The following is a 12,200-nucleotide window of genomic DNA, read 5'->3' as shown; positions in this document are numbered from 1 at the left end:
TATTTGTCGTAGTGACAAAAAGCCTAACTAATACATATCCTTAACCTGGTATTCTAGTCTTACCACAACCTGGGTCTAACTAATCTTCTAAAAGATTAGTTAAGATGTATTGCATAAGTATATTGAAGATATACCACAATATATTAAAAATAACAACAAAGCTGGAAGTGTGGCTCAAGTTGTAGTTGTAGATCTCCTGCCTAGCAAGCATGAGGCCTTGAGTTCAAACCCCAGTACTGCCAAAAAATAAAATAAAATAACAACCAAATACCCATATATCTTCCAACAAGTTTAACATAGCTGAGGCCCTTCCATACACTTCTCTGATCACAAATTCTTCCCTACTTTCCTGAATTTGATGTTTCACCAGCCCAAACATACATCGTGTGTGTGTGTGTGTGATGACAGACTACTCATTTATTATTCACTGCATATATTTATATTTATTTATAATATGTATATTCCTAAGTAATAAATAATATGATGTGGTTTTAAAGTATTTTAGTAGTTATATAAATGATAAAAGAAATTCTCCTTCAGTTCTGTTTTTTTCCTTCTTTCAATATTATGTTTATAATATTCCCCACACTGATACAAGGAGCTATTATTGCTCACTCCATTCTCTGACAGATGGACATTGAGTTTATTCCCAACCTTTTGTCATGCACGTTCCGTATCTGTTTCCTTGAATGTGTGCAATACTTTCCCTAACACTGGATTTTCTGGAACACATGATAGGAACATCTTTGGCTTTATTAGATGCTGATATATTCTTGTCCAAGACAGCTGCACCAATTTGCAGGCTCACCAGCAGTGTGAGAGCTTCCATGCCTCCATTTTCTCACCAACACTTGACACCATCATACCTACTCATCAAATTTCTTTTAATCCCACTGCTCTACTTCATGATTCTTTCATTCCTGTCAAATTGTAACACTCACTGTCCCTGAATGAATTCTGCACTTGATTTCCCTTCTCCCTTGAGAATTTATTGAGTAGGTAACTCTATCAGGAACCCTGCTAAATGTCAGGAAAACAAAGATGGAAGGGCAGGGTTTCTGTCCTCATTTAGTTTATAGTCTTTGCAAACACTTTTACAGTATAACTTTTAGAATGAAAAGTATGCAGAAATCACAGAATACAGGAGGGCAGAAGGAGCAGGGGAGTCCACCTCCTGTGAGAAGAGTATACAGTGGAGAGGGTCAGGGAAGACCTCAACAAGGAGGGAGTTGCTTTCACCCCTGCAGTGTCCTCTGCCTGAAAGGTCTGCCCCTGCTACTTCATCCTGTCCCTATTCTGCTCAAAGACCAGCTTCCTACACAATGTCTTATCACTCCAGGAAAGAAACTGCACTTTTCTTATGACTTGAATTACATTGTATGACACTGGGGATATTTGTATATGTACATCCTATGTCCTCTACTCAATTATGAAATTCTTTACGGAAGGCGCTGCCACACCTTTGTATTTCCCATACTGTCTAGAACTGTTGACATGTACTCGGTAAGTGCTTATTAAATGGAAGGAAGGGAGGGAGGGAGGGAGGAAGGAAGGAAGGAAGGAGAAGGGAAGAAAGAAGAGGGAAGGGAGGGAGGGAAGGGAAAGAAGGGAAGGGAAGGGAAGAAGGGAGGGAGGGAGGACTAAAACAAAGCAGAAGACTGCATCATTGCTTACTATTTGTTCATATACTTGACTCTTCAAGCATTTTAAGTAATTGCTAAATTGGACTGCCCTTCATACTTGACAATATAACAGAAACGTTTTACATGAATTTTTCTTAAAGTCATTTACTAGTCCCTTGGGACAATAAATGTTGTATAACACTTTAAAATCTGGTCAAGCCAGATTTCTTCTTTAATAATGCTACATCCTCACTTCAAAGTTCCAGTCCACATTAATCCATGACCACTGTACCCATGAAAACTGTCACGCATCTATCTGCCATGGCAGTGGGAAATGAGGTAGGAAGCCATTCAGGGCTTGGAAGCTGCTGACTTCCGTACTCTCTGTAGAATGAGTTTTCCTTTTTAATAGTGGAGGGCTATCAAATGCCATCTGCTCTGAGATTTCTAACATATACAGGAATTGGTTAAAAAATGTATTCGGGTCTTGGTAAGTAAACCCAAGTTGGTTATAATCAAACTAGAGAAGTATCCCTGTTACTCCTTAGAGTTTGGGATCACTACGAGAGCACAGAACCCCAGAGAGGAGGCTCCCAGTTGAACGTGGCAGAGACTATTCATTTAATGTTCAGAGGGTGGTTGTTGAACACTTAGAGCATGTTAGACAATTGTCCAAACTCAGCTCCCACCCCATATGGAAACAGAAAGCTTGATTCTGCTCCAGGGTTTTGTGGGATGTGTGCTAACTTTTAATTCCAGGTCTGTAGAAATAGGGATTTTTCTCCCATTGCTTTCTACACAAGTGTACTTACATTATAAAGATGAAATCAGAAAGCTATAGAATGTTAGTGAAAATCTCCCATCTTGGTTTTTCCATTCTCTTTGTTAGAAACTAATCTGCTTCCTTCCCAGGTTTAAGGTAGTCAAAAGGCAGCTTCTGAGTCAGATAGTCACCTGGACACACCTGTGCAAGCTGGGATTGGAATCAATATCTACTAACAGGTCTACCTAAAGAGCCCCTTCAAAGAGTGAGCTTTCATAAAGGAGGAAAAGGGGCCGGGCTTTGCATTTCTTAGCATAAATCTTTTTTTTTACAGAGTTAGAACTCCCTCATGGGTTGGATATGGTCTTGGGAGCGAGATGTGAAGAAAAAAAGAGACTCTCTTCATGAATATACTTGCATAACAACTGCAATATTTATGTCTTTTCAATATTTAATTGCAAGAAGGTTACTAACTTGAATTAAAGGCTTACTTGCCATGAGAACCAGGAGGAAACATGCAGGAATTGGCCTTTTCACTCTCAGGAGGACCAGTGTTCAGGATGAGGATAACACTACCTGCAGTCATTGGGCTGTGGGAGAAAGTGACGCTCCTCGTGATGTTTCTGGGATGGAGAGGAGGGGGACTCTCCCCAACAGACTCAGGATGAGACTCAGCAAGGACAGCTGGTGCTGGGTAGTACTGAGTAGGAGCTGCCTCTGCTCCTATCAGTAGCTCTTCTTCCATTTTTCAAAACATGACTTTTTGTGTCAGAGTTCCATGTACTCACCCCACTCCACACTTGGTCTGAGAAGAAATAGACACCAGGCCTCTCACAGTTCCCCAGATGGTATAACCCAGAGGGCATTCCCTCAATTAACTTTGGCTTCACAAATCTATAGCATCTTCTTCTCCCCGGCCTGGTAATTAAGCTAATGACTCAATAGAAAAGAAAAGGCACTGGCCAAGCTTCTTTCTATGTCAGTGAAAGGCATACTTTGCAATCTTTTATATTCATCCAAGCAAAGCTAATACTATTTTTTAAAATCTTATATATTTACAATCTGTGTTGCCACAACTAAGTTAAAGCCAAATTAAGATCAAGTGTCAAATTCAATCTCAGCCAGACTGGGCTATGTCAGAATTTCAGCATTGACCAATATCAGTGAAATGTCTTTTTTGTAGCTGAGAGATCATCTATACTTCTAAATTCTCAAAGTATTAAAATTCTAAAATCTTTGAACTAGAAAGGATCCTAGTCCATGTGACTACTCAGTCTTGCTACCCATGAGAATTGTCTTCAAAATTGTCCCTTTCTTGTGAAGTCATTCTTGGTGCAGTCAAAAATTTTGGGGTTACTTCTTTGTATTCCAACTGTCTGAGATTGTTGTGAGGATGTGGGTGTGGTTGGAAAAAAAACATCCTCTCTGACCCATAGTTCTTTCTTCACAGTGCACTGCTTTCATACTGCTTCTCATGAATAAAACATATTCACATGACATTTGTACTTCTCCTTGTTTATTCAGTTTATGCAGATAGTCCCTTCCTTTGCACAGGCAAAGAAGTGTTCATTCAGTAGGGTTAGCGATGATGAAAAAGAGGCCTAAGAATCTTCTCATCGTGCTTAAGAGCACACGATGGGACCCTCTTAGCCATGGAACAACAAGGAAAAGTCTTGGACTCTGGGTGTATAACTTAGTCAGCTTCCTTCCTATAACAAACTTGTTCACTTTCCAGGACCAAAGAAATTCCCATTAACTTTCTTCTTCTGAAAGCAAAAATCTATGTATCTTGTCTGTCAGGAATAAAGGAGGGAAGGAAGGAGAGAAGAATCAGAGTAGCTTCAATTTCACTTTTCAGAAAACTACAAACTTCGGTCAATTTGAAAATATGGACCTCCAGTAAAATGTACCTGGCGTCTTGGTTTTTTGTAGAGCAAGGTGAGTCACTTAGGGGATCACATGAGAGACATGAGGTTCAGTCTGTACAGAGCTCATCCTGAAATGTGGAAGGGACTTACGGCTGCTCTAACCAGGTCAGGCCATCTCCAGTCATGACATTTGGCTCAAAAGTGACTGCTTGGCATGTGCTGGCTGTTCCCATAGCTGAATTATCCCTGTGCCAACTTGGCTCATGAAATGTTTACCAGAAATTTATAATAATGTGGTGAAAGGCACAGATAGGCCCAGAGGGCTTTTTAAACTCTACTTGCTTAATTTCTGCTTTTAGAATAATGAGGCAGAACAAAATGACTGGGGGTAATTTTTAACAGATCTGCCCTGCCATTTGCAGGGCCCCACCAAAGGAACAAAGGAGGCCTACATGATGAATTTATAAAGCAAGCTAACAAACAGTTATTAAATAAGGTAAAGATATAACTTTTCCTTTTACCTTGACACATGTGCCTTACTAATCTTTAAGGTTTGGCCTGGATTTAGAATATTCACACTGAGGCTGGACATGGTGGTGCATGTCTTTAACCCCAGCACTTGGGAGGCAAAGGCAAGAGGATTAATAGTTCCTGATCAGCCTTGGCTTCATAGAGAAGCCATGTCTCAAAAAAAAAACCCCACAAAAAACAAAAAACAGGGCTGGCAGATTGGCTTAAGTAGTAGAGCACCTGCCTAGCAAGCATCAGGCCCTAAGTTCAAACCTAGTACTGCACAAAAAAAAAAAAACTTCAAAAAACACATAAGCAAAATAAGCCCAAAACCAGCAGATAGCATAGACAGACATCCTTCTAGCCCCTTTAAAAGGGGGAGATCACTTGAAACTATTGAAATATCTCCTTCTTCACTAAATGAACATCTTCCTCACTGGACTTGGGGTAAAACACTGCACACCAGGGTGCCCCCTCACCTGCTGTGCCCCATTCTACACACCTCTAGCCAGCCCCCACTCCATCTACCTGCTTTGTGATGACACCTGCTTTGCTTACCTAAGAGCTTTGTATTGAAATTATTCACAAAAGAAAGGAAGGGAAGAGTAGGAGAGGGGAGGGAAGGGAGAGAGGAAGCAGAGGAAATAAGTGAAAAAGGTGAGGGAGAGAAAGAGAAAGACCAATACTGATTTACTTTCATTATGGAGAATGTTGGAATAGTGAGTTAATACCAAATCCACATTAGAAAATTTTCATCTGAAAATCCTTGCTCCAAAGAACAAATGTCTTCATCCATTGATGATAAAACAAAAAAATAACAATACACACACAAAGAAAATTTGCATCTGAAAATGACAGAGAATAACACTGACATTTTGTTATTACACTCTTTGCTCATTGGAAAGATAAGCTGTGAGTGATACTCATCTGACATGGAAAAACTGAGGAAGGGATTTCTCTCTAGGTCACATGGCAAGTGATTTGCTGAACTAGAATGAAACACTTGCATCTCATCTGTACTCACTTTGCCTGGTCAGCTCCTGCCTTTGGTTTAGAATGGCAGATAGAGGTAGCCTATAAAACCACAGCATAATTTGAAGGTTACTACAAGGTCCCAAGTACCTGTTGGACAAAATATTCCCCTATTGATGTGCCATGTCTACTATCTCCCTATCTGCATACTCTGAAATTCCTTTGATTTTTCCCCCATTTGGGGAAGTAAGACCAGCAAAAGACACTGGAAGTGACATCATTATCCCAGCAAAAGATACCACTGGGATAATGACGCCACTTCCTGTAAGCCTTTGTTATAATGCACATTGATTGCCTGAAAGATAGCAGCCCTTAAATAGTCCTTTAAACATCTCATATTTATGGTCTCTGTAACAAGTTCATTGAACAAATACCTATTGAAAAATCCATCTTGGGCAAGGTACTCCTAAGGAAATGGCAGTGAACCACAGTGAACCAGACAGACATGGCCTGGTCCTCATGGTGTATCCAAGTACAAACAGGATGAATGTCAGCAAAGCAGAAACCATAAGAGACTTGGAAAGGATATGATATGGGGAGCTAGCCTTGAAAACTTTCTAAAGACTTGAAAAAAAAAGGGAAGTAGCTAAATAAAAGGTTAGTGGGAGAAGAGACAAGGGATGGTGGAGTGCTAGAGGGGAGGGAATATTTTAGGCTCTACTTTCAGGCTCAATGGAGTGTCATGGAAGTAGAGAGGACAAGGAGGGAGAGTGGTTAGAGATGAGGGAAAGACTTAAGTAGTGAGGGTCTGGATCCAGAAGACCTATAAGGCTATGCTAAGAATAGACTTTGGCAATCTAAGTGACCACTGAAGTGATTCTGATGGCAGTGGGATGAAGAAAGGAGAACAATTGGAAGAGAAGTTTGGGAGTTAGAACTTATAGGTCTTGGTGATTCGATGTAGGAAGGAAGAAGAGTCCAGAATGATGCCTAATCTTTTCCTTGGTAACAGGTGTGACAATTATGACTAAGCAGCTATTTATACAATTCTTTGTTTAATGTTTGCCTTCCTCACAAGATTATAAGCAACCCATGTACCCTTATGTACACGCTGTAGGCTTGTGTGGCACACAGTCATGTTTAAACACTATTTGAACAACTGTGAATATGAATTGGGGACAGGAGGAGGATGGAGAAGACTGGGTGTGAAATCGGTTTTGACTGTGCTGCATGGCAGCTTCTGTGAGACACCCAAGTTGAAATGTCTGGAAGCAATTGGAAATGTAAGTCTAAACCCCACAGGAGCAAGATGGGCAGGCAGATGTGGGAATCCTGAACACAGAAAAGGCAATCCAGGTCATGGAGCTTATGAGAAGGCAAATGAGAGAACAGGAAAAGAGACCCTCAGAGAGCACTATGGGAAGTGAAAATCCAAGGTAATGAGGAATAGAACCTAAAAAAAAAAAAAAAAAGGAAACTAAGAAGGGGTGGCCAATATTCTGGGTTGGAGGAAAGCCAGGAGGAAAGGGAGTCCTGAGGTTTAAGGAAAGGATGTTTAAGGATGGAGGAGTCAGCACAGCCCAGTGCTTCTGAGAACACAAGCAATGAGGAAATGGATAACCACGTGCAATACAGTAGTGGGAAAACCCAGAGTTGAATTAGGTGAAAGTGGAGAGGAGAGAAATGAATTTGGCAACTATGAACTCATTAATTGATCAATTAGCCAATTGTCATCTTTTCTTCTTTTTTCTATGCCAGGGACCCACATGCCAGGCAAACACTCCATGACTGAGCTACATCCCAGCCTGCAATTGTCATCTTTATTCAGAGAGGAGAAAATGAACAGCATGAGTTTTTAAAAAGAAAGAAGAGACGGTGAAGCCCTTGCTGAGGAGACACCATGGAGGTGCAGGCCAGGCAGGGGCCCCAAAGTGGGAGGGGTGTCTGATTGTTGCATCATTTTGTCTTAGGTCAGCCTAATCTTCACCTTCAAAGAAAGTCAAGGGATTTACTGGCAGGCCTTGGTGAACCAATGGAGCATCATCTCTCACACACAGATCTTGTTAAGACCCTAACCTAAATCGCAAGAAGATGAAGTTCTCTTGAGAAATTCTGGCACATTTCTGTAAGTTCCTCAGCCTGTGCTCTGCAAACAAGCTGGCCAGTGGAGAAAGCAGAGACTACTGAAAACAACCACATAACCTCTCTTAGATGAGAAACTGAACTGATTAGTTAACCTTTGTTTTAGTTCAGGGTTGTGATTTGTGTATGTCATAATTCTTGCCCCTTATCTAGTTATCAGAATGTTGGAAGAACTAATACAATCATTTATGTCACATACTTTAAACTTTAATGTCAATTGTAAAGGTAAAGGTGACACTTCCTTTCTTAAGTGTTACCACATTAAACTTTAACCTAGTGCCACCACTGCAGGTTTGTACATTCAGCCCATTGCTAAGGAGACTGCCTTTGGAAATTGAAATGATAAAGTACCAGTTCTGTTTCTGCTCTCAAAATCTCGAGAATTAAATACCAGGGAAAGTTGGTATGAAATATGCCTTTGCCGGCAGACCCTCAAAACATCCCTTACCTTCTAGGCCTCAAACTAATGCCCAAGTGACCTTGGCTTCTCCAGGCCTGTAATCAGCAGCCTACTTTGCCTGGCAGCCAGTACTCAACTCCTCTGATTCCTGGAGGCATCCCCTGGTCTAAGGGAATGTGGAAGAAAGAGTCCCCTCTTCCCTCCATTCTCTGTGTCCAGTCACTTTGCCATCTGTGATCACCACAGCCACAGAACTACTGACTCAGAAGAGGTTAAAGCTGATTTGAGCAGAAGTCTGAGCCAAGCGTGCACAAATCCCAGTGTCTACCCAGAAAGCAGTATCTCCATGTCACACAGAAGGCTCATGTTAGATGTGTTGATTCAGAGATCAGGGAAAATCAAGGAATAAGGAAATGATAGTAGGAATACTGTCCTCTCAATGTACTTTGCTAACTGCAAACATGTTTTTGTGTGTTTCCCATAAAGTTCTGTTCCCACTGGACTTTTGTAATAGTGAGGATTAAGGGACTTACAGGTTTCTCAGAACCACCCAGGATTGGAGCTCCAAAATGATAGTCTCTCTCTCTCTCTTTCTCTCTCTCTCTCTCATTAGCACATATTAACTGTACAAAGGGGTTTCATTGTGATATTTCCATACTATGTACTTTGATCAAATTCACCCCTCTATTACTCTTTCTTATCCCAGATTTCTCATCAACCAATTTTAACAGGTTTCATTATTCTATTTTCATACATGTGTATTCACCCCACTAACCCTTTCCTTTCACCCTTCCATTCACATTGGTTGCCATGCTATCTCCAAACAGTCCTGTGTTTTAAACTTTAGACCTATTTTTTTAGGTCTAGATTCTGCATGTGAGAGAGAACAATGTAATATTTGTCCTTCTCAGTCAGGCTTACTTCATTTAACGTGATGATTTCCAGTTCCATCCACTTCCTGCAAATAACATAATTTCATTCTTCCTTATGGCCAAATAATACTTCGTTGTATATATATATATCAAATTTTCTTTATCCATTCTTCAGTTGATGGATATATAGGCTGATTCTGTAGTGTGGTTATTGCTATAAACACAGGTACAGATTTCTCTATGTATCTATATGTGCAGACATATTCTTTTAGATACATGCCCAAGGAGTGGTATAGCAGGACACGTGGTGCTTATTAGTCTTATTAGTCTTTTGTGGAACCTCCATACTGATTTCCATAGTGGTTGCACTAATTTACATTCCCACCAGCAATATACAAGGGTTCCCTTTTTCCCACATCTTCACCAACATTTGTTGCTTGCTTTATTGATGACTGCCATTCTGACTGAGGTCAGATGAAATGTCAGTGTCATTTAGATTTGCATTTCCTTTATAGCTAAGGACGCTAAACATGTCTTCTTGTATTTATTGGCCCACCATACTTCTTTTTTTAAAAACTGTCTGTTCAATTCATTCGCCAATTTATTAATTGGATTGTTTGCTCTTTTGGTGTTTAATTTTTGGAGCTCTTTATATATTCTAGATACTAATCCTTTATCAGATGAATAGCTGGCAAAGATTTTTTCCCATTCTGTAGGTTGTTTCTTGATTCTAGAAATTGTTTCCTTTGCTATGCAGAAACTTTTTAATTTGTTAATTCTTGCTCTATTTTCTTAGCAATTGGAGTCCTATTCTGAAAGGCATTACCTATGCCTACATATCCAAGCGTCTCTCCTATGTTTTCTAAGCAAAACAATGAGTCTTCATTTCCCTTTGTGTTTCCCCATCTCTTCTACACTGGGAAGTTTTTCAGGACACCACAAACCTCTTCTATCAATATTTCCATGTATCACTCCAATCTACCAGAGGACCACCATGGCTGTCTTAGAAATTCATTAATTAAAAAAAACATATTAAGTTCCTTCTATTTTCTGACTTTACAGCAAGCTCTGCACATACAGATTTGACATGATTCTCAACTTCAAAGAACTTACAGTTTAGTTTTGTTGAAAAGAAAAAGAAAGCTGGGCACCAGTGGCTCACGCCTGTAATCCTAACTACTCAGGAGGCAGAGATCAGGAGGATTGCTGTTCAAAGCCAGCCCAGGCAAATAGTTTGCGAGCTCCTATCTCAAAATAAATAAATAAATAACTTTTAAAAAAGGGTTGGTGGAGTGGCTGAAAGTGTAGGCCCAGAGTTCAAGCCCCAGTACAGTAAAAATAAATAAATACATACATGTATACATACACTCATAAATATAAAAGGAAAGTCAAAGGATTCTGGAGACCTAAAGCACTTTCTGGAATAGACAGGTGGTTGATTACTCATGGGTGTCCTTTGTATCCAGTGTCATCTTCTGAGTCTGTACTATTGAAACCAAGACTCTGAGTCCACATGTACCTGTGCAGGCTACTACGAGCTTCGTGATTACACTGCTAAATTATTTTTGACAATTTTAATCATTTTAATGACTAAGTCAAAAATATAATTTTTTAAATTAAGGAACCCTAATACTGAGGTAGATGCTGTTACAGATACTATATTGTTTACGATATAAATATGATGAAACTAAGTGAGAGAAAGCACTGATTTAAAATGATCTTCCTGCTGTAGAGTAGAAAAATTAACTAATTTTTCTTTCTCTCTGCTCATACATACCCTCTGGTGGATTTATAATCTAATAAAAGAACAAGAATGAGAAAAAATAAATAAAAAAATAAAATTATCTTCCTTTAAACTCAGATGGAGAATTAAGGATCTTTTCAATTCAAAGTTCTAAGCATGAAATCCAGGTGTGACAAACTCAGCAGCTGAGGGCAAGACTGACTCTAATGAAAGAGCAATAACGCAGTTGTCCTGGAGAAGCCAGTAACTAGGCACCTGATAGTTCCATCTTGGCTCATCCCCAGGCGCTCAGGATTTGGATTCTTGAAGCTGCTTCAGCATTTAACTAATCCTTTGTTGGTTGAAGGGGCTAGGACAATTTCTCCACACATAAACTGATCTTTGCCATAGATCACTTTCATAATGAGAGAGCAGCCAGGACATGTTGCCACGTCTTCCCCATTCTCCAAATCTTCCCTGGTGATGGAGAAAATATTGCTGCAACGACAGGAGTAGAAATATGTCTCTGAGTCCTCGGCATACTGGAAGTCCTCGATCTCCGCCTCGTGAAACACCCATGGTCACTGGAGTGGGCGAAGGGTTACGTCCTGTCAACTATCGCTACCCAGGTTGCTCTAACTTCGTGGGTGTCAGCCTGGACCTTAAATTTTAAACTGATCCTTAGGGGAAGGGCTTTTGTAGGTCTTCCCTCTTTGGTTATTTCTGAGGTATTCTTAATCCAGAAGGAACTTTCCTATGAGTTAGAGTCATGGGCACACCTGATAGTAAGTGCCAGGTACAGTGACTGAGAATTTTCCGTTCTCCCTCATTCTGATGATTCTGTTTGCCTTGTTAAAAGAGCCATGGCCTTATTATTCTGTAGGATTCATATTGACAATCAGATTTATAAGCTGAGTTTGGCATTTTCTATGTGGTTGATTCGTTCGAGTATCAGCACAGTGCTTTTATACTTTAATATCTGAGCTAACTAAAATAGTTGGTGCTTGAAACTGAGATACACAAAGTGAGACAAAAGTTCAGGATGTTTTATCACAATAGTTATTTGATATTTATTCCTTTTCTTTTATTTTTTTACTCTCATCCTCAAAGTTTTTTGGGGGGGATAGAACTGGGGTTTGAACCGAGGGCTTTGTGCCTGTAAAGCAGGTGCTCTACCACTGAGCCACACCTCCAGTCCATTTTGCTCTGGTTATTTTGGAGATGGGAGTCTTGCCAGCTATTTGCCCAGGTTGGCCTTGAACCATGATCCTCCTGATCTCAGCCTCTTAAGCAGCTAGGATTACAGACATGTGCCACCAGGGACCAGC

At 40.2% G+C, this 12,200-nt stretch overlaps 1 protein-coding gene across 2 annotated transcripts in view; it reads left to right on the top strand.

Moving 5' to 3' along the window:
• LOC109698139 (polycystin-2-like protein 1) overlaps window positions 1-11,071 on the top strand; it is a 45,062-nt gene extending 33,991 nt beyond the window's left edge. Inside the window, exons 4-5 of one of the 2 annotated variants that reach the window (XM_074078522.1) lie at window positions 6,853-7,018; window positions 7,494-11,071. In XM_074078522.1, the coding sequence (XP_073934623.1) occupies window positions 6,853-7,018; window positions 7,494-7,523 (196 nt within the window). In that variant the 3' untranslated portion in view covers window positions 7,524-11,071. The remainder of the gene's footprint in view (window positions 1-6,852; window positions 7,019-7,493) is intronic. The other variant, XM_074078523.1, reaches the window with a different exon arrangement.
• The last annotated feature ends 1,129 nt before the right edge of the window (window positions 11,072-12,200 follow it).

The sequence above is a fragment of the Castor canadensis genome, chromosome 7 (genome assembly GCF_047511655.1).
Source record: "Castor canadensis chromosome 7, mCasCan1.hap1v2, whole genome shotgun sequence".
Taxonomy (NCBI): Eukaryota; Metazoa; Chordata; class Mammalia; order Rodentia; family Castoridae; genus Castor; species Castor canadensis.
The sequence above is the reverse complement of the archived record's forward strand: the minus strand, read 5'-3'. Positions and strand labels throughout refer to the sequence as shown.